Consider the following 22,351-nt stretch of genomic DNA (forward strand, 5'->3'; position numbering starts at 1 on the left):
CTCCCTTCCAACCCTAAAAATTCTGTTATTAGTAACCTGCAGGGTGAAAGAAACCGTTAGGCCCGGCTTGCCTTCTGGGAGCAAATTTACATTTGCGTTTTTATGTTATTTTCCAGGGCAGGACTCTGACGGACTGACCCCATCCCCGAGGAACCCCGTCCCTGAGGGACTCCGCCCCTGCGCGAGCTCGCGCTCGGCCGGAAGTGAGGGCAGGTGGGGCAGGGGGCGGGGCCGCGCGGCTCCCCACGGGTCTCGGCTGCCGCCATTTTGTTGGCGCCGGGCGCTGCCGCCGGGGCGGGAAGGGTTGGGAGTTGTCCGTCGGCTCCTCCCTCCTCGGGGCCGAGAGGCGGGGACTGAGCGCGGCCCGGCGGGGACGGGACGGGACGGAGCGGCGGGGCCCGACGCGGTGCAGCGATGTCGGCATTCTCGGAGGCGGCGCTGGAGCGGAAGCTGTCGGAGCTGAGCAACTCGCAGCAGAGCGTGCAAACGCTGAGCCTGTGGCTCATCCACCACCGCAAGCACTCGGCGCTCATCGTCAGCGTGTGGGAGCGGGAGCTGCGCAAAGGTGAGCCGGGAGCCGGGCAGGGCCCGCCGGAGGCGCCCCGGGGCGGCGGGGCCGGGCAGGAGGCGGAGGTGGCGGCCGCCGCTCCGGAGTGCGGCTGGCCCGGGGAGGGAGGGAAGGAGGGAGGAGGGCGGCGGGGCTGCGCGGCCTGCGGAGCCGGGGGAGCGGGCGGGGAGAGAGGGAGGGTAGGCCTGAGCGCCCGGGGAGAGCGGAACTGTTGGGGCCAGCGTTAAACGTTGGGTCTCCGTTAGTCGATGACCGTGGGCTGGCAGGTGCTTCTCCCTTTTTTTTTTTCTTCCGCTTTTCTCGCTCCTTTCTTCCCATTTTCCCATCTCCCTATGAAGAGATGTCCCTGAGGACGCTGCCCCTTGTGTTTTGTCTCCCGTTTTTTAAGGAGAAAGGAAAGTGGGAAACCGGAAGGAATCCGGCGAGCCGGGGTTTTAGGGCTTTTTGTTGTTAATATTAATTACAGCTCTTTCAAGACGGAGCCTTTTTGCGTATTATTTTTCATCGTCTGTAGTGATGGTTAGCTGTAATACTGTTTGAATTCAAGTCTACTCAGGTTTTCTTGCCAGAAACTGTTCTTAAAGGGCAGATGAGGATGGGAATGCACTGAGGGAAGAGCAGTGTAATGTATCCAAAGTGGTTTTTACTTCCTGGTTTTGCCAGATGGTTAATACCAATGTTAACATAATAAAAACGTGACTTTCTTTAGCTGTGATCATTGTGCAGACTTAAATGCTAATGTGGCTTTCCGTTTAACAGGAAAGAACTTGCAGCTTTAGACAGTGGTTCAGGGAGTGAAAGGGAGAAATGGCATATGAAGGTTTATTTGGCCTGACTGGATGATTACTTGATCTTAATTGATTCTTTTAAGAAAAAGAAAACTCACTTACTGGAACTCTGCTTTGATCCACCAAATGATGCTGTTTTACAGTAGCTTCCCTTGGAGCCTCTCTAATATGTGGATCTTTAATGGGAAAAACAGAAGTCTCAATCTTTCAGACTGAACAGAAAAACAGTACTAAGCCATTACAGGACTTAGGAAAGAGGAAGAAACCACTGAGTTTCACGTAATATGCCTACTGTGGTTTTGTTCAAAATATTCTTTTTCTGGGATTTGTTATCTTTTGAACTTTGAGGCATGAGTTGAATTCTTTTTTGTATTGACTGAAGAAAGACTGACTTGGTGGCAATATTCCATCTTAGGACATAAACACATTTTCACGTATTGGTTGCAGGCTTGCTTTTTTTTTTGTTCCAGGAACAAACGAATGGATCTCCCACCTGTGTCTGAAGCATTTCACATTTCTGGGCCTTCTAATCAAACAGCATGAATGTTAGGGGTTTTGAATGATGCCAGGAAGGTATCTTAAACTAATTGAAATAGACACAGAATTTTGGTTGCTCATCTTAATTATCATGCACAATATTAGTTCATAGTAATCTGTAATATTAATGGGCAGTCCTTAATTTTTCTCTTCTCCTGGTTGGCTAAGAGAGAAATTAAATGAAATCTTTGAAACCTGGGCTGCGTGTCTGAAAGTGGCATTGAGAGGCAAGGATAACAACCTTCTTTGGAGCTTTTGGTGAGAATAGCTGCCATAATTGGGTTTGTTTTGTTAATTGAAGTTGTTGTCCTGCTTTGGCTGCTTCAAAGTAAAATTTTGCTGTGACCTCTCTTCGGATGTCAACCTTCAAGGGTCTGTGGAAAGCATGTGAAACTCTCCCTGTGCTAGGCGTAGCTTAGTTGCTTTCAAGGTCCTGACCCTTTGGGCTTTTAGGCCTATGTGAAGTGCTTCATTTTGGAATATAGGAAGCTTCATTTGGAGCTGTCATAGTTAATATACACAGGATGTATTTTAATTTTCCATCTCTTACAGTATCTGAACTTCGTAAATATGAGCTTGCATTTACCTGATACTAACTTCTGGCTAATTGCTGCACAGATTTGTAAGATGGTGCCCAATCCCCAAAGGTGGAAGTAGTCATCTAAGCAGACAGCATGGGAAGGATGAGAGGAAAACAACTGTTCTGTGGTGTAGTGAGTGCATAAAACACCACAAAGTAGGATAATGGCAATGAGGCCATAACTAGAGTAAGTTTAAGGCTCCTGACTTGCCTGTCATTCAAGCCTAGAAACATGATTTCTCTCCTACCTGAGAGGAAAATTACCTCTATTTGGGGAATATGGATATCAAAATTATTGACACTGTTAGCTGTTTTTGCTAGCCAGTAGGGTCCTGGAACTGAAAATTGAACCTTGCCTTTTTAGATTTTATTTCATTTCATTGTAGCCCCTTTTTTATTTTCACCCCCCTCTCCAGATCTTCCTTCCAGCCTGCTGCTTTTCAGGAACATTGTATAACTAGTTGGGTTGAACACAGTACAATGATACAACATTTTTTTCTGGATGCTTTCATTTTGGTAAAAGATCATTCACATCAGATGAGCTTTCATGAGCCTTTCTGAACATGTCTCTAGCTATTAATAAAGACAAGTCCTAAGATCAGAGCTCTTTCCTTCCTAGATGCTTAGTTCTGAATCTTTTATATTTAAAATAACCTTTTTCTTTATGCCACATTATAGTATAGGTGAAAAGATAGCTTTTCAAATCTGCATTTAATTTCGACAGCATAAAATATTTAGTGCCTTTCTGTTTACTTGGATTAATTGGCAGTGGTCAGGTCCCATATTCTGGCATCCCTGTGGATCATCAGTTCAGTATGCCTTCACGTACAGGTTTTCTTGAAAAGTGTGTTCTGAGGGAAATGGTCCTGCTTCAGCTAGATTTCAGAGGTATGAAATGTAACTCTCAAAGTTAAGTAGTTAATTACTCGGGAGTCATAAGATTATTCAGTATTTAAGTAGTTAAGTAGTACTAATTAATTAACTTGTGATTACCTCAGTCATTTTAAAGAGGCATCTGATGGGCCCATTTAAACCTGTGTAGTTTTGTGTATCCATAAAGGGAATTACTTACAGGGTTTCTTTTTAAACTGGGTAGTGGCATAACATACAAGTTTGTTGTGTGAGCCTGCAGTCACTGAATGGCTGCTGGGAAACCCTTTAGGAAGAAACACCTTTGAATAGGCTCTTCTGAGATGGAGTCTCTTGAGAATTATTTTTTGTTATTTGCAAGTCGGGTATGTTCTCAAGCATGAATCTCTTGCTCCCTGGTTTCAGGATGCTCTGCAGCTGTAGAGGTTTGCTACCTGTTTGTTCATTGTTTGAAATGAAAAATTTCAGTTCTGTAATTCAAAGCATTTGCCTTCAAGGGTGAACAGTAACTGCTTGTTCAGTAGGCTCAATGTGCAATTTGTGGTACTTGGTTAAAATGTGTTCTTTTTCAAAGGAAAAAACCCAAAATTGCTAAACTTTTGTAATATTGGACTTGTTATTTTGAGTTCCAGTTAGTTGTCTGTAAGAATCTTTTCCTGTCATTTCATTTTCTGTTAGCTTTTCCAGGTTCAGCTCTGTCACTTGTTTTTATTTCTTAGTGATATTTTAGTAAGCACAGAATATTGAGTTGGAAGGGACCCGCAGGGATCATCGTGTCCAAGTCTTGGCTCTTCACGGGACACTGTTGTGTTGCATCTTTAAACCTAATTTCAGATGCAAGTATCTGTTTCTTCAGAGCCCAACATGGCATCTCAGTGATAAGTCAGTAACAGAAACTGATGGTGATCATCCTCCATCCTCCTTTCATCGCTTGACCTCTTGTCTAGGCTGTCATCTGTCACCCCACCTGTGTCACACTGATCACTGCCTTCCCTGCACAGCCACAGCTTATCTAGGTCAGTAGAGTCATTGTGTATTGCCTTTAGGAGGGCCACAGTTGTGCAGGTACATCTGGGCTGCTACAGGGAGATGTATTTTTGTTTTGTTTTTTCCTGGTGTTGAAGTCTTTTAGTGGTATAAGATGCTACATCTTTTTTTCTTATTTGTGGTTTGTCTACAGCTTCTGCCACTGGGACATATGCTGGTGCTTGTGTCCTCATCCAGTATAACTGTTGGCATTGATGAAATATATTTTTCTGAGGGTACTGGCTGTTGTGGCAGCTGCTGAAATTTGGAAGACAGCAGATTTTAGTAAGTAAATTGAGAAGGCCTAGCAACACTTAAAGCAGATTTGAAAGTTGTACTACATCTGAACTACTCTAACACTGAGGTGTTTTGGAGCACAATTACAGCCAGAAGTGGTCGCAATATATTGCTTTGCAGATGGGAAGTGGCTCACAGGAAGCAAGTGCCCAGTTTAAAGCAATTATTTTCTGTACCATGTAGTGTAGTTTTTTCTGCCAGGAGAAGGATTCTTTCTTTCCTGGTGATTGTAAGATTATTTTACTTAGTGGTGTTATACTGTCATTGTCCAGTGTGAGAGAACAAATAATTTTGGTTTCTTTTACTTAAGAGAAGCAAAACTATGGCTTTTGGACTTCATTTTTTAGATTTTGGTTTTTGGTTATGCCCATATCAATCTTCCCATCCACACCAAAAGGTTTGGAGAGCAACAAAGAGGTAAAACTTCAGATGAATGGGCGTTGTTGAGTCTAGTTAGGAAAACTTATTTGCTGTGTACATGATTTACAAAATTATCTGCAGTTAGGAGCATCAGAGTGGCAATATAAGAGCCTTTTATTTAAAACAACTATATTTGGGTTGTGTAGTGTTTCACCTGCATGTCTTTCACCTTTCTGGTTCTGAATACTTAAGTGGAGGGTCTTTTTACTATCCTGAAGCTGTTGCGGTTGATTCATATCCATCTTGGCATTTTACCTGCCAGGTGAGGCAATGAATGGAATTGGTTTGTGTCATGTGTTCAGGTAGTTCAGGATGCACTAAGTGCAGTGGGAAGCTTCTGCAGTGTAATTATGTTGGAATGGTTTCCTTGGTCTGTGACCAGCTTTCTGGCATCCTGTGGTAATTTGATGCTAATGGCCTTATTCTCAGCAGTGGCTGTATGTTGTGTTCCCTTTGTTACTAGTCTCCAAACGCAGTCAAAATACTTGGACCCTCAAACCTTGAACAAATTCAATGGGCAGTCCCATTTCCCTCTTTGAAAAGAAAACACAGCAATTATCAAACCTTGGTAAAATTCACCAGGTGACTGCACGAGGTGGAACACTTAGTTTAACCTTTTCTTAGTAGAAGGTTAATGAATTTTAAGGTTAAGGGCTTGTTGTACAACATGCCTTTTATGGATTATGTTGTCTTTAAATTGTCTTTTCGGGTGGCAGTCTCTCATGTGGCTTTTTAGAGTCATATTACCAAAGATTCTCTGCTTAATCAGCTTGCATAAAAACTCAGGTTAGCTCTCTGCAGTGTGAAGGATCAGTGATCTTGCACTCAAGTTTCAGTGCTGCTTGACTTAACAATGTTTGGTCTCCTAATAAAGAGCTTGAAAGCTTGTCAGGTATTTACAGAGATGTCATGAGCTCCTCTTGCAACGGTGTGAAGCATGCTGTGAGAAAGTGTCCCAGAGATTTTGGGAGAAGTGGTGGCACTCATAAACTGTCCTGCATGTGTATAGACTAAAGTAATTCAAAAGCAATTTGGCAAAGTCTTTATTTGACTCCATGCTAGAGAACTTAAGTATGCTAATGAAATGTTTAGGGCTGCTGCCTGTTGTGAGATTTTAACATACTGATGCTTATTGTCTCAAACCCTTTGGTTAGGAGATATTTTCTTTCAAGCAGAGCTGACGTGTAGAAAGCCACAGCCTGGTGTAACATTTTCATATGGTTCAGTCCGTCTATACACTTGTAGTGGGATGTAAGTGAAATCTCCTATGCTTGTGTGTTTTTCTGTAGTTTCTTCTAGTATATCTATGACAGCAAAAATCTCTTGGCTCTAGGTGTAAAACAGCATGAAACTAATGGGCATGTTTTTAGCAGTCTTCATGGGAGCTCAATTTCAAATGCAGGAGGTAAACCTGGAGAAGACAAATACAGGTGATTATACTGACTTTGATTGCCAGGGCTAACCTCGGTGAAAATGACTGATTTATTGCCTTTCAGGGTAAAATACTGGTTACTTGCACTAAAGTTGGTGGCTTGTCAGTGTTAAGAGTTCTCTAAGTCATGTGGATTAAAGCAAATAATGTCAGGCATTGATACTGAACTGTTAGAGAACCAGGCATACTCAGGCAGGCCTAACAAGAATGCGTTCCTGACAAGAATGGATTGCCAAAAACTAAGACTTGATAATGCTGTCTCCACTGCAGATATCTCAGTATGCTAATTGTTTGTGAAATATCATTATCATCTGAAGAATATTCATTAGCATTTAAACATGTCAGATACATTTTTGATACAGACATAGTTTCATTTGCAAGGTGCCAATCCCATGTAGTCTCATTGAACATGCATTAAGAGTAATATGCATAATATGGCTCTTAGACCAACCAGCACTGTTGACATATTAGAATACTTCAGAATCCAGTACTTCAGGGAGCTGCTTTGGTGGCTGAATGGTGAATCTAGCTGCAACAAGCAGAGGAGTGATGTGAACACTGCACAGAGCTTCTGAAAAGATGACTCAATCCAACACAGATGATTTCTTGGCAGTTTTGTGTTTGCAGAGGGTACTGTTGGTACAGAGATGGCTACTTCTAACACTGTACATTCTGGCAGTGTGTGCCTTTCAGCTCCTTCTTCAACCTAGGTTCTTGCAGGTTTCTCCCTTCATTTTCTTCTGATGGGAAGAATGCTTTTCCTATTAGCCTTGCCATGTGTTGAAAACCTTGAAAAATTGTCTGTTTGATCCATTTTGATGTTCTGAGGTTTATCAATGCTCCGGGCTGGAGAGTTAGTTTCACTGCTACTGGAGATGCTTTAAACACAGTTCTCTCTCCAAAACAGATCTGTTTGATCTTGAATTTAATTTGTGTTTCATACATCACTAGTCAATTTATAGTCATGCTAGCAATAGAATGTTTTCAGCTCAAGTGTCAGTCTTGCCAGAGGTGACGTTGCACTTCAGTCTCACATGTAAGGCAGAGTGCCAGTAGACCAGTATGGAAGTCTTGAAGATTTGTGAAGGGAGAGGGAGCACTTCTCAAGACTATGCATAATTTTTACCTTTGGAATTTTGTGCAGCACATTCTTACAGCAAGAGGAGTTAAATTTTACTTCACAATTTTCCTTATGAATAATAAGGGTAGAACAGTAAAATTTTCAACCAAAGGCACAGATAGCTTAATAGTGAGTCTAGGATTTTTGTTCATTCTGCACAGCTTTGTTTATGTTGAATTGTAGTACGAAGCTGAAAAGGTAATACTCGGGGAAGTAAGCCTGAAAGTGACTTTCTCTGATTTAGGATGCTTTTATCAGCCTTTTAGCGTAGATAAAGTCTAAGCTTTGTGAGAGTCAGCATTACCTGACTTCATGGTGATTTAGGATGCTTTTATCCAATATGATACATCAGTCTTTTAGTGTAGGTAAAGTCTAAGCTTTGTGAGAGTCAGCATTACCTGACTTCATGTCACTGTGTATCCATCTCATGTCTTTGCCAGCCCAATTGATTTGGCTGTTTATTGGAAAGAAGGAAGTTAGGGTCTCTCACAAATGGGTTACATCACTGAGGATTAAAAAATGAGGGTTTTTTTCCTGGTAGAATGGATAGACAAGGGCCTATCCTGCATGCAGTTCCAGAGGATATAGGATGGGGAACAGTCTGCTTCATTAGATTTTGAATCCTAATTCTGGGCTTATTTAAGAACTGAGAGAGGGGCCAGGGCAGTTACTTGTTGATTATGCCTGTGAGACAACATGTGTTTTCTGGCATTCTCTCTTTGAATAATTCAAAACTTGCTAGGTGTCAGAAGTCTGATTAATGATGATAAAACAACATGTGTTGTTTTATCATCAGTCAGGTTTAAATATAGAAATTGATCAGCACAAGTTTATAAAACCTACATTATAGGTTAGCCAGATTTTGACCAAAATAGATTAATTTCTTGGGTGCTTGCATGTGGTGACTTCACTGTCTAGAGCAGATTCTAAATAGTGTCCACCTTGTGTCCAGCACTTCCAGGCTATTTTTTTTTTTTTTATTATTTCGTATCCTTTAGTTTACCTTGACTGTAAGCAAAGTGCATTTTTACATTTAACAGAGGGTTTTCTCCCAGTCAGTCCAGAACTCCCAACTTGTTAGATATGTCTGTTCAAGAGACTGGAAAGAATTCAGAACTTCAAGGAGAAATCCTTCAGAGGAGTCTTTCTGTAGTGCAAAATTTATTCTCAAAAGCATTTCCCTAGAGTGAAAGCATATTAACATTGAATTTTCTCTTTATATGTGAGGGTGGTAGTTATGTGTTTTTGAGAGGATGGAGTAGAAAGTAACAAAATCAAATCATATTTGCTTGCATAAATTATAAGAAGTCCTGGATTGTCATTACCACAGTGCTGCTTTCCTTGAGACAGCAGAAAAAACTTTTCTTTCAGGAGCAACCTCTTTTTAAAATCGGAGTGTACATATTGAGGTTATGTGGTGGTAATGGTATTCCAGTCTTAGCCAAGGGTAGAAATGTTATAATAAGAGTTTCAGCTCCAATAAACTTGTAGAGAAATGAAAATTAGGTGAAGTGTAAATGAAAATACCGAGGTAGGAGCACTTAGAAAACAGAGTAGATTTTGAGAAGCAACTTGTAAATTGAAAGCTTGTAGTCTATTGCACATTTAGAGAAGTGGGATAAGATATTTAAGGTGCTTGGAGAAGAGATACACCACAGGAGCTTGAAAGTGGTTTTTGAAAACATTTTTGTGGTATTACAGCTGCTGGCACATGAGTGTTTTAACAATTCAGAGGTGGATCAGTGATACAGGGACACTGACTAGGGGATTGACTGTTCAGTTTGCTTAAGTGTGAGAATGGGGAGTGGTTATGTAAGACTGAGTAAAATTCAGACTGAAAAGGAGGAGTTTCTTCAAATGAGTGATTGTGGATCTGTGAAGTGCCTCATCAGAAGACTTCATGAGTGTAAGAAATTTAAGCAGGCTTAGAAGAAAGCTGAAGTACTTGGAAGAAATCCATGAAGCTGCCAAACAGGAATCATAAAAGGCTCAGGAAGACACCTGAAAATAGTTTGGGGATGAAGAACCCTTTGGAATATCTGGGGATTTTTTCTGTTTGTTTTTTGCACTAAATGGAAGTTGTGTCATACTATGAAGGAAGAAGAACTTGAACAAAGAGAGCAGAAAGGAGAGAAAACCCAATGAGTGACTGAAGTCTTTCAAATGAAAATACTGAAAATGTATAATGGTGTAAGCAGTAATGAAAATGGGAAAAACACGCTTGATTTCAGGGTGTTGGGGAGTGGGTGTTTGTATTCTGTATGAGCCTGGATACATAGGTATTAGTTGAAGGAAATAAAATTTCTAATTATTTTAATTTTTCTTTTTATTAGCAAAACCGAATAGGAAGCTGACATTCCTGTACTTGGCCAATGATGTCATACAGAACAGCAAAAGGAAAGGACCAGAATTTACAAAAGATTTTGCTCCAGTAATAGTGGAGGCTTTTAAGCATGTTTCAAGGTACAGTAAACTTGTATGTGCAGTGTCCTTCACACTGCATTTGAAGGGCATTTAGAGAAGTCATCACTTGATGTCTTCTGGCCCATCTAGTTCTTCATGTGCTGTTTCTGTACTTGAAATCTTGTTAATTTCATTTATTCAGTGATCTTGTGAACTTGGATAGTCTTACTACGGTTGGATAAAGTTTGATAGTACATTTGTCAGCATTCAGTTCCTTTTTGCCTTGGAAGGCTGTTAGCCTTCCAAGAAGAAAGAAACTAAGACTTGCTTAGTCTCTGTGTTTATGTGCTACAACAGTTTGACATTTTTCATTACTGGGTGTTGCATGATTTGTTTTCCCCCAGCAGCCTCTAATGTCATTGCATGAGGAAGCTAGAGTCTTGATACAGGATTATCTTCACAATGATACACAGCTGTTGAAGCAGCATAAACCTATTTGTAGCGTTTCCAGATTTAATTAATTAAAAAAAAAGAGTAGGGTGTAGGCCCTTTTTTTTTTTTTTTATCATCTCCTTGCTAGGGCACATTGAACTGGTCTTTGCTAAAATGTGAATTTGTTATTTTCTGAGGTTATTTGACTTCTGATGCTTGGATATTGCTAAGATCTGTGAAGGTCTTTCTGTGACAAGTAATTATAAAGCAGTCCTATACTTCTACCTATTGCTGATACTTGATTTTTTCCTTGTAACAGTGAGTCTGATGAGAGTTGTAAGAAACACCTTGGCCGAGTGCTATCTATCTGGGAAGAAAGGTCTGTTTATGAAAATGATGTATTAGAACAACTTAGGCAAGCTTTGTGTAAGTATTTTGTGAGTGTATGAAGGTTCTGCCTCCTGTTTGAAATAGTACTTCCCTGACTGCTGTGTTTGTTTTCATTTAGATGGAGACAGAAAGGTGAGGAAGCGCACATATGAGCAGATCAAAGTTGACGAAAATAACTGTTCACCTCGAAGCTCTCCCACTGATCCTCCTCAGGTAAAAGCATGTTTATAAAATTCTCTACTTACATATGGTTTCATATAGAATTTTTCAGTTACTCTTTCTTTTTTTAATGGTCTCTGTTTTTCAGTGAGGAACTGTTTCTGGGCAAGGGTGGCTACACCTGAGACTTAATAGTTTTTCAGCAGGGTATGCTGTAACTTTACGTATTTGACACTAAATCCAGATGTATGAACTGTATGTCCAGCTTTGTTCATGTCAGGACTTCAGCAGTAGTTTCTGCAATGCATTGAGTTCTCATTCAGTTTTCAGGGTAGTAGTAAAACATGTATTAGAATATAAGATTGTTATGGATTTATAAATAAAATATTTCCCAAAGTTTCACTCACAATGGCTGTGAAGAATTCTTGTCTGCCTAGAACTGTTACAGCTCTTCTAATTATTGTGGGGTTTTGTTGTGGTATTGCCCTATCTCGAAAGGATTTTTGTTACAGCAAAGAACAACTGTTCTCAAGTCATCACAATTTAGTATGTTTCTCTGTAGCAGATATCTGTTCTGTGAACATCAGCCCTGCTTCCAGAAGAAGTGCACTGATACAGTCTTTTGCAATAGTGAAGCAAAACAACAGGAAAAGTAATTTTAAAAAATGTATAATAAAATGAAAGGTACTGTAAAATAATCACTACTGTCAAGAAAGGTTTATAAGTATTCCGCTACCAAGAATTTAAATGAAAAAGCTCTTGCAGAAAGGTGACCTTTAAAACTAGAAACACTGCAATGTTCTGCTGAGATTAAAGGTTTGGTTTTATTTTGTTTGACTCTAAAGGTGATACTGTAAATGCTGCTAAAATTACCATCAAATCAATACTACAAGCTTGTTGTAAAATACTTCTGTTTTATTCTAGAATCTGTTTATTTAAACTAGTTCTCAATCTTGCATGCTTTTTTCAGACCACAGATCTCATTAGAGCATTACAAGAACTAGAAAATGCTGCCTCTGGGGATGCAGCAGTTCACCAGAGAATAGCTTCCTTGCCTATAGAGGTCCAGGATGTGTCCCTGTTAGACAGAATAACAGGTGAGGGTTGGGGGGCTGGTAACCAAAATGCTCTTCTAAGAACTTAATGGTACATAGTGGAATCACACTTTACCTGTTTTTCTCTGCTTGCTTTTTAGATAAGGAATCTGGAGAGCAACTTTCCAAAATGGTAGATGATGCATGTATGTTGCTGGCGGATTACAATGGCAGGTTGGCAGCTGAAATAGATGATAGAAAACAGCTAACTCGAATGTTATCAGACTTTCTCCGATGTCAAAAAGAGTTCCTTGCAGAGAAAGAACATAAGCTGGAAGTGCGTAATGTTTTGTTTTAGTCTCTTCTTCACTAAAGCTTGTTCTTGCAAATGTTTTTAGTTAGCCTGAACAACTTTTCTCTCCAAAGATAAATATTTTATTGCCACTGTTGTGTCTTTGCTTCCAGCATGTTCGTAACACATTGTTTGATTCTTATGTTCTAAACCTACTAAACCAGCTCTTTCTGCTTTTCAATCTTGGTTATACCTACAGACTTAGTTTTAGTAGTGCAGATAGCAAGTCTTATCCCTGGTGTTACAAACTTAATTCTTCATAGTGTCATTTTCTTTCCATGCTCTTTTAATTCATTTTTGTAAGTCTTAGTTATGTATTTGCTAAAGGATAAGAATTTTATTCCAGGTAACTGCAGCATATGGTCCCAACATTAATTACTCTTCAGGTTTCATCATATGTGCCTGTCAAGAACATTTGCTTTCCCTAGTGGTTTATTTACCTTTATCTTCATAACTTGGATTCAGATTTTGTTGTGATTTTTTTCCTCGAAAATGCTGTTCATAATGTATTTGAAGTCATCATTCAGATGAGTTGTGTCATTCCTAGCCTACTCTTATTTCCTGACTTCCTTCCTTTCCTCTATACCTCACAGAAAAGCAATTGATGAAGGTTCTTCCTGTCAACCTTACTGTGTTAATCCTGTGGGAAGAATATCAACCAGCTTCATGTAAGATAGATGGTATGCACAGTAGTGCTGATTTCAATAGCAACTGATCCAACTGCATAATGGAACCTGGAAGATAAAAGAACAGGAAGCCTTAAGCTTTTCATCACATGCCCTACCTTCCCTCTGCCTGTGTAATGGGTTTGAAGGACAAGTTCCCACAATTTCATTGAAGGGCTGGTTGTCTAGAGGCACTGACTTGTTTATGTAGCTCATTACTAGCAGTTGCATCCTGTGTAGTTATGGTAGACTGCCGGGTTAGTGAGTTAATGACAGTAAGGCAGTGACTTAGTCCTTCAGACAGATTTACTCTTCTGTAAAACAGGAGAGTTTAGTTTAAAAGAATATTAAATAGTAGCACAGCTGTGAACATATTCTACCCTTGTTGGTTGTTTTCAACAAATACAAACCAGTGTAATTTCCCAATATTGCTAGATCAGAGAATTAATAATTCTGAGAGAAAGCCATTGCATATTACTGGGCTGTTATGGTCTTTCACATGGTTTCTTGGCTGAATTATTTAGACTGCTAAAGAATTTAATTCTAATGTAGTATAATTTTCATTTTTGGACTAGTTTGAGGTCTTTCTTTAAAAAGTAAGAGAGTCCTCAGTGTCTGTAGCAGCTTGTTTTAAACTGGTGAAGTTGTAGGATGTTGAACTACACTGTAAGAATGTTTTTAGGCTGATTAGTATGGCATAAATATGATTTCCTAATACAGATCTACAAGCTAGGATGGTGTTAACCCAGTTACTAATAAAGGCCTTTGAGCCAAGAGATTTCAAAAAACAAGAATCTTAAAATGAAGTTTCTAAACTAGTGATGAGTAAAGTGATTTCATGCTCACTATCAGTAGTGCTTTTTTGTTTGGGAAGTAAAGGCTGATAAACATTCTGAACTTTTGAAATGTAAGATTAGGATGTCTTAGTGGTGTTGTCTGTAGGGCTTGCTGACTTAGCACATGTAGGATTTATTTTGGTGATTAAGAAATGGAGATGAAGCAAGGACTCCCTGTTTTTAGCGATTTGGGAAATTCCATGGCTCAAATTGAACCTTACTTCTTGGCTTCTCATTTGAAATAGCACTGGGAGAGGGCCTGTCACGTATTCTTTGAGAATGTATTTCCCTGAACTGTCTGTCCCTAGGTTTTGCTTTTCAAGTTTCATTTCTGGTGAAATTAATTTGTTCCAGACAAGCTTGTTTCTTGTGTTTGACTTCTGGCTATTGATACTTTCCCGAGTATAACATAATCTCTCAGTTGTAACAGAAAGTCTTTATTTCTTCCTGAATTACTGTCACCAATCTGTGAGTATAATGCTGAGATCCTACCTTACTGATTCCTTACCCTACCAAACAGGTATAGAAGGAACAAGTGGATGTGTTCTTAGTTGAATCTAGAAATGTTACCTGATGTTAACTTTATTTAACAATTTGAATTGGAATTCCCAAAGAGTTGTCAGTAGCTTTTAGCATTAGGTAGACGCTTTAGACCTAAATTTGCAGATCTTTTATCTTCTAAAGATAATTTACAGGTAAGTAATTATGCATAACCAGTCTTTCCATCTTTCTTAATTTTGTAAGAATAAGAGTCTCTCTAATAGTTATTTCTGAAACAGAAGTGCATGATTTCCATCAAATCAAGGTAATGTATGTGCTAAATCTTGACAGGAAATTTTGATAACAAGTAAATAATGTTATGTCTGCATCAAAAGCTAACTGTACTGCTCAGTAGGTGACTTTCTTAAGTATGTTTGGGGTAAGTAGTGTCATCTTTAACTCTTAAATTGTTTTCTTTAACTTCTGTCTAGCTTCTGTTGCAGGTGGTGGACATGGACCTATCTTCTAATGATCACCATCCATTAGTAAACACATCCTGCTAAAAATAAATTTAAGAATCAAAATCTTGCATTGTCTGTTGTTTTTGAAAACGTGAGGAGGAAGAACTCTGTAACTACTCATACCAAATCTCTGCTATTTTCATCTATATTCTCACAAGCATTACTGAGTTTATGCCTGAGATGGATAAGCATTTATCCAGTGTCATTTCTTTTTCCTGAAGACTAAAGTTTTCACATGGTTGTTCCTAAAACTCTCACATTCTTTCAGTGAAATAATTCAAAATTCCCAAGGCAGAAGTTGGGGGATTGCGTGCAGTGAAGCTGCCATTTCCAAAAGAAGAAAGCTGTGAAAACAAGACTTTTCAGCCTTTTGCTTTTTAACTTACACTGTTGGGTTTACATGATCAGAAATGAGAAGTGATGAATGTAGGACTTGTCCTTTACAAGCACAATAGAAAAACTTTCACTTTATTAGGTAACAGAGAAGGTGTGCTTTATAGTTGCACTTAGGCCCCTTTAGAACCCCCCTCAAATTTAGGATTGTACTAAGGAGTCTGTTACCTTCACTTTTTGTAGTTTTAAAGCAATATAAATATTTAAGGTTCAGTGTACTGTGGCTCCAGGTAGGATTTCTATCTAAGTTGCATTCTGTCTGTTAGAGAAAATGGAAATTTTACAGAAATATTTTTGTGGAACACTTTTTTTCTGAAGCCTTTGATGACTAATACCGTTCCTGTTTTCTACTACTTTGGTTGACTTTTACCCTCTTTCCCTCTGTGTTGTTTCTCCCTCCTATCTACCTGCCCATCCCCTAGTTTTTGAACAAAAATACTGGTTGGTCTCTTGGTGTCACTGAAGGATAAAATGAGATATTTATGTTCTACAGGAACAAGGAATTGGGTACATAAATTGATACCCATATCTGGATTATCAGTTTGGCTCATGTCCTTTTGATTAGGCTGTCCTGTTATTTTAGAATTAATATGGCCTTAAAAGTGACATGAACAAGTACTTGATTTATTGTTCTCTCATGTTTCTTTGTGTTTACCTCTCCCTCCCACAGTCTCCTGGATTATAGAGTGATTAGTCTCTTACTAAATTTCAAATAAAAGGTTTGATAGTTGGACATCTTACGTGACTTATGAACAGGTGTGAGTAGGGGATCACAAGACACCATCTCACCTTCATTTTGACCTTATGGAAAGTTGTAGTATTGTTACACTTAGCATATAGTGGATATACAGTTTCTTGCATGCTTCTATCAGTTTACCGCTTTAAATTTGGTAATATCTTGTCACTAGATTCAAAGTTTTGTGAGGGAAGTGCTACTTGTGGAAGCCTGCTCTCATTTAGCAGTTTGCATTTAATTAAAACACTTAGTGGTGCTGTCTTGCATTTCTGATTTTCTTACATATTCTTACACTTACACATCTAGTTTTAATTGTGATTTCTTAGCATGTTGAGAGAATATGGTATGTTCAATGCACAGTTATTTCATGATTGATCTTTTATAGCTCCATATAGCTTGACTTATCTTCCTAAAGGTTTTAATTTTGTCTTGGAATTTTGCAGATACACAGCAAGCAGTTACCCTTGACTTTAGCTCTGGATTTCAATGACTTTTTTTTTTTTTTCCTGCTCAGTTCACACTTAATGGTTTCAAATGTAGACAAAAATATTAAGCAAACAGTTTAGGGCTGGCAGTGATAGAACAGGCCTCTTATCCTTAAGTTTTGTTTTACAATACCAGACTGGGTTGGTACTATTGTCTACTGTTGCCCTTCACCATAGCCTTCATGTTATCACAGGGTGTAGTTCTTTCCTTACTGGCTTTTTTTTTTCCTTTAAACCCCTTGTTCATCCTTAGTATGTTAGTATGTCAGCTTTTTTTGCTCAGTGACAGAGTTCTTAGGGTAATATATTCCGTTATGCTTTGTATTTTTCAAGTCCACTTCTGGTGATTGGGATTCATTTCTTCATAACCTTGCAGTTGAGCACCTAAATTATTTTACTGAGCTTTGCTTGAAGGTTGGTTTGTGGGATGAGCCCTACATTCCCTTTTGTTATGGGGTGGAATTTGCAGCAGTGAAGGTGATCTACAACTCCATAAATGTGGCAGCAGCACAGTAACTCAAGTTGTTTTGGATTTGGAGCTGAGGAGTTAACAGTGCAGTGATTACAGAACTGGTAACTGGAAGGTATCAGGAAGTGGTCAATAAGGTTCATCCAAACCCATTAGGACTGTTACAAGATCTTCTGATACATACTTGGTAACAGAAATAGTACCTGATAGTGGTACAAACAGACTCTGTTGTGTGATCTCTTGACATGATGAAGCATTGTATTAATTTTTCAAGATGGCACCTTCAAAAATTGAAGCTGACTTGGCAGAGCTTCCAGTTCAGGTACTATATGACTTCTACTGAAGGAAATCTTTTGAGTTGAGGCACATATTCTTGGGCTGAGGAGAACATGACTCTGGATCTCTTCTTTTTATAACAAACGGGGGAGAGCCTTCACTGAAATGACTTTCTTTCTCTAGTGGCCCAGTTCCAAGTAAGTTGCACTGCTTTTCAGATAAATGTATGTAGCTCTTCACCATCAGGAAAGAAATGTAGGGTAAAGATCTCTGATGGTTATATTCTTTATGTTCTAGCTCTCCCTATCCTGCTGTATATGAAATGAAATGTAATTCAGAAACAGGCTGCTATGCTTAGCTATTTGTGTACATTGGTTGAAATCCCTTGCTTATATGTTGGCCATTTGAATGGGCACTTGAGAGCGTTTGTGTAGTGTAAATGCTTTATTAGAGTTTCACAGTGCAAATCTTTTACTGAATACCAGCACTGGGGTTGTGTTTTGTAAAAACCAAAACTAAATTTCAGTAAGATCAGTAGTTTGGATTATCTACCCAAAGGTGACTGGGGAGAATTAATTGATCACTGAAATAGTAATTTCTCCTTAAGGTTTATTTAGTTAGAAGTTAAGGTGAGGGGATGTTTAAAATAAGACATAGGGTTGCATCTCTTACCTGCAGTGGTAGTAGGCTTGCTAGGTGTTTTTCCAGGTTGCTGACCTCTCTTTCAGATGTGGTTTCTTACCTTCTGTAAGCACTTTTTTCAGTGACGGAAGATAAACTTGTGGAGTTTTGTAGAAGTAATTTGCAAGACTGATGTAGAACAGCAGCCCTTATGTCAAACAAAAGACAGCGAAGTCAAATGGTCAGTGCATTTTGTTCCCTTGTGTTATAGCCATTTTGTAAGAATAATGCTAATTTGACCTGCTTTCATAACAAACTTATAACCTCTCTGTACTTGAGCAATAAATATACTTATTTTATGAAGTGACTTACTGACTGCAGCCTCAGATATCATAGTATAGAGCTACTCAGTTTGTACCTGAAAGATTAGACTTCACAGCTCATTCAGAGCAGCAGAAACACTTGAAGGCTTCCTCTTTTTAAATTGACTTGCTACATATTTGCATATAAATCCTGGCTTGCCTAGGTAGAACTTGCTGTTTGTTTGTGAGACTTCTAGCCAGAATGTTCCTGGCTATTGCCAGCCAAAAACTTCATACTGTTAACCAAAATGAATGGATCTATTTGTGTCATCCTCAGAAGAACAAGTTTTGCAGGTATGTAAAACCTTGTGCAAACATCTGAGATGATGGGAAATTGTAAAGAGAATAATCAGTGCTCTAACTTAAGTTTTTTGAAGGATAGCTGTAGATTAGCAAGTGACTTTTCTGTAGTATATTCTGCAGTAGATATTTCCTTTGCTTTGATCAGGGGTTTGCTGGACTAAAAAGAAAACCTGGGTATAAGAAAATTACGTAGGAAATACTGATACAGTAGTGCCTGTTTATGTCGGTAGTAGCAGTGAGATTTTTCAAGTTCAAACTACCTTTTCTGCAAGCCTTAATTTCCAACAGTAATGCTGTTGTTTAAATATTTTTGTTAAAAATGTGATGTTTGTGTTGCTGAACTTAATAAATTTAAAGATTTTTAAATCTGTATTTTGAATAAAAAGTAGAAGTGTAAACCCTGGTTGTATCCTTCCCACAACTAGAAGCTTTTGGAATTATTTGTTGAAGCAGCTATAAACTCTAAATAGGAACATAAGACCATACTGAATGGTAGGTAGTCATTCTAGGCAGACTAAACATTAGTCTTTCTGCATTGGAGTTACTAAGGAAATATTCATAATCGAGTTTCAAAAAACCCTTAATGTTAAGGATGAAAAGGGAAACGGAAGGGAGAGTGTTGGAAAGCTGTGCTTCACAGTTTGAGATGACTTGTATGAAAAAGCTGAATCAAAATCTGTTGCTTTAGCTAATGTCTTCTTGTGGTTTCATTTAATATTAAAATAAGCCCATGTGAATTTGAAGATAATTGCAGTTGACTCAACAGCAGTGTTCCTTAGAGTTCTCTGTAAATAGTGTACACATTAAGGCCTGTGTTGTTGGGCTAATACTCAAAAGTTGTTTTACAACTTTTAGAGTTTAATTTTTAAAATTTATTTTAATTTTTCTGTTATCACCAAGATCTAGAAACTTATAAATAAGGGGGGTTTTGGCTAACAAGCTTCTATGTGAAGTTAAAAGGAAGCACCATGCTCAAGTTATACTTTACTATGACCTATAACAGTAGTTACATTCATTTGCTGCATTTTTGATAATTTACCTGGTTTATCGGAAGGGCTGTGAGAACTGCTTGTATAAATCTCTGACTTACAGAATAAAGAAAAAATGGCTAGAACATCAGCCTGCTTTTTCTCAGCCTTGCTGAAACAGCACAGAACAGATTTTATCCTACAGCAGACTTCTGATGTTTTCACTCAAAACCACTCCAGTGTTACATAGACTAAGAAATTTGTGTAATATCCAGTGTAGAACATAGTGGCACTCATGCTGTTGTAAACAGAGCTGATACCTTTTTGGGAATTTGAATGTACACAACAAGGAAAGTCTTCAGGTGGACAGCAAGTAGCTGTGAGGTGGCATTTAAAGAAAATATGCATCCAGTTACTGTGGATTTTTGACAGAGTGGTGATATCTCACTGTTCTCACATTTACATAGGAAAATAATGAATCATCTTACATAGTGGTCTGAGGTAGCAAATACTGTCAGAGCCTATTAGTGAAATAATGTATGGCCTTTTATGTTGTATTTAAAGTCGGCATAAGGGAAAGTAAGAAATGTTAACTTGCACAAAGTGATTAGGAAGTATAGGTGCCATCTTCATGATGAAAACCTGTTTGCGTTTGAAAAAGCATTATTAAGAGTGAAATATTCCTAGTTTTCAATCGACATTTGGTAGTGTATGAGAACGGTGCACTTTTCCATGTGGGTTTTTGTTTGTTTGGTTTTGTTGTTGCTTTTTGGGTTTTGTTATGGGGTTTTAATTTTTTTCTTTAAGCCCAGAGCTTTAATTGAAATTTGTCTACTACTAAGCCCATCAGTTATGGGTAACACGTCACTGGAAATAATAAGAACATTCAAGAATACATACGAATTTTTCATCAGATCAGGATAATTTTTAGTTTTAATAATTTTGTTGTCAAAATTGAGCTAATGAATCAAAATGAAGAAGTTAGTAGTTGAACTGCTTTAATTGGGAACCAAAGCTATTCTGTTTTCTTAATATAAATTAATTATGATCTTCTGTAATGGTGGTACTAAACTAGTCACAGGGTTTATTGTGATGTTGCTGACAACATCCATCTCTTCAGCTAAGGCTAAATGTAGCGGGTGGGAATACTCTTCAGTAGGACTCACGGTGAAACTGAATTTTACAAATCAAAACCACCAAAGCACCACAGTTACACTAATGTCTCCATATAGTAAACCTGGGGAATTCAACCTTCAATATATCCAGACTTTTAAAATAAAACTAGCTAATCCTCATTCCTAAAAAACTTAGAGAATAGTAGGCCACTTCATGGTGCAGTAGGTCAAGAGAAAAGATGAAGACTCTCAGGTAACGTAATTCTTAGCTGGGCTGAGCTGAAAAATCCAGTTCTTAAAAACTCTGTATCTTTCTGTTAAAGCTCATTGATGAAATACAGAACTTTGGGTAACATTTCCCTTCAGGTAGTAGCAACTGTAGTTTAGTTTTTCCCTTGGCACCTTATTTCAAAATGTGTTAGGAAGTTGGGTTATTTTTTTCATACCTGGATTCCTCTCATTGGTTGGGATATGGTACATGTGTCTGCAGAGTGGAGAGAACAACTTGGAAAGTGAGTTGAGGCTGAGGACAACATGTTGAAACACCAGCTCTCTTGGACTGTCATTTGGAGCTGTATGAGTAGTTATTCTGGGCAGTGTGATGTAAGAGCAGTTGATGCAGTTTTAGCAGCAGTGAGAAAACAATGTATCCCACAGCTGTTGTTCTTGCTGAGAATATTGCTTGGCCAGGAAGAAATGGAAGTTTCAGGGAGTACTCACCACCACACCTGTTAAGTGTGTAAAGTGGTTCTTACACTTGCCTTAAAACTTTATTGTAAACTAAAGGGATAGTCGGAGTACATTGACTTTTGCATTTGACTGAAGCAGTTGTGATGTTTTTCAGTTCTGCCGAAAGTAAAGAATATTGTATTAATCTAATATGTAGTAGGTAAAGTTTTTCCACTGCCAAACTGTGAAGTTTGAAATGCTGTGGACTAAAATTGGTTGAAATATGGAGGAGCAGAATGCAGAGAAACAACTCGGGATGATGTATAAGTCCCATAAATGAACTCCATGTTGTCCTGGAATTTCATTTTATTTGTATAGAATGAAGATGTATCTCTGACATAAAAAATGCATAAAGTTGACTTTATTAGAGAGGGCAGAATGTTTTTGTAGTATTTCTCAGTTACTGCTGGCACTGATTGGCAGAAGAGGAAAGAGTGAGTTGCAGTTACATAAGGCTTATGAGTATTGTCCAATTTCCTGTGAGACTTGACTGTTGCAGTTATGCTGCCAGTCATATAAATTCTTTCCTTTGGCAGGGAAACAATCCTAATTATTTAGCTCTTAAAAGTTTGATGAAATTACCTCTGTGAATATGTAAAGAGAAGAGTGGCCCAGAGGAATGTTTCAGTAGCTCTTCTCCCCTCAGTCTACCCTAGTCAGCCTATGGAACATGGAACCAGCCGTAACTTCCACTGCTCTTTGCCGCAACAATAGGTGATGTAGAAGATATCAAGGAATATTGGGGTGGAAAGGGGAGAGTTGGAGGATGCACACTGACTGGGAGCTACTGTGGGATTGAACTAACTGGGATGAAGCTAGAACATTTGGCACTACTGTGGATGTAAAATAATTGTCTGAAATAGCATTGAAACAATGTTTCTCTGAAAGTAAGTAATCTAAGGAGCCAGTATTTGAGGTGTTCTTTCCCAATACCACTAGCTGTTTTATTTTCTTGCCTGATTCAGTATTACATTTCTTTTTTTC

At 38.6% G+C, this 22,351-nt stretch overlaps 1 protein-coding gene across 4 annotated transcripts in view; it reads left to right on the top strand.

The window, feature by feature from the left end:
- Positions 1–228: 228 nt before the first annotated feature.
- The window catches only part of RPRD1A (regulation of nuclear pre-mRNA domain containing 1A), a 42,980-nt gene continuing 20,857 nt past the window's right edge, over positions 229–22,351 (top strand). Inside the window, exons 1-7 of one of the 4 annotated variants that reach the window (XM_041408056.1) lie at positions 301–565; positions 9,972–10,101; positions 10,793–10,899; positions 10,982–11,076; positions 11,993–12,119; positions 12,218–12,393; positions 13,002–14,973. In XM_041408056.1, the coding sequence (XP_041263990.1) occupies positions 415–565; positions 9,972–10,101; positions 10,793–10,899; positions 10,982–11,076; positions 11,993–12,119; positions 12,218–12,393; positions 13,002–13,013 (798 nt within the window). In that variant the 5' untranslated portion in view covers positions 301–414 and the 3' untranslated portion in view covers positions 13,014–14,973. Of the gene's footprint in view, positions 566–9,971; positions 10,102–10,792; positions 10,900–10,981; positions 11,077–11,992; positions 12,120–12,217; positions 12,394–13,001; positions 14,974–22,351 lie in introns of those variants that run through there. The other 3 variants (XM_041408054.1, XM_041408053.1, XM_041408057.1) reach the window with 3 other exon arrangements.

The sequence above is a fragment of the Onychostruthus taczanowskii genome, unplaced genomic scaffold, assembly GCF_017590055.1.
Source record: "Onychostruthus taczanowskii isolate IOZ18803 unplaced genomic scaffold, ASM1759005v1 scaffold29, whole genome shotgun sequence".
NCBI classification, from domain to species: domain Eukaryota; kingdom Metazoa; phylum Chordata; class Aves; order Passeriformes; family Passeridae; genus Onychostruthus; species Onychostruthus taczanowskii.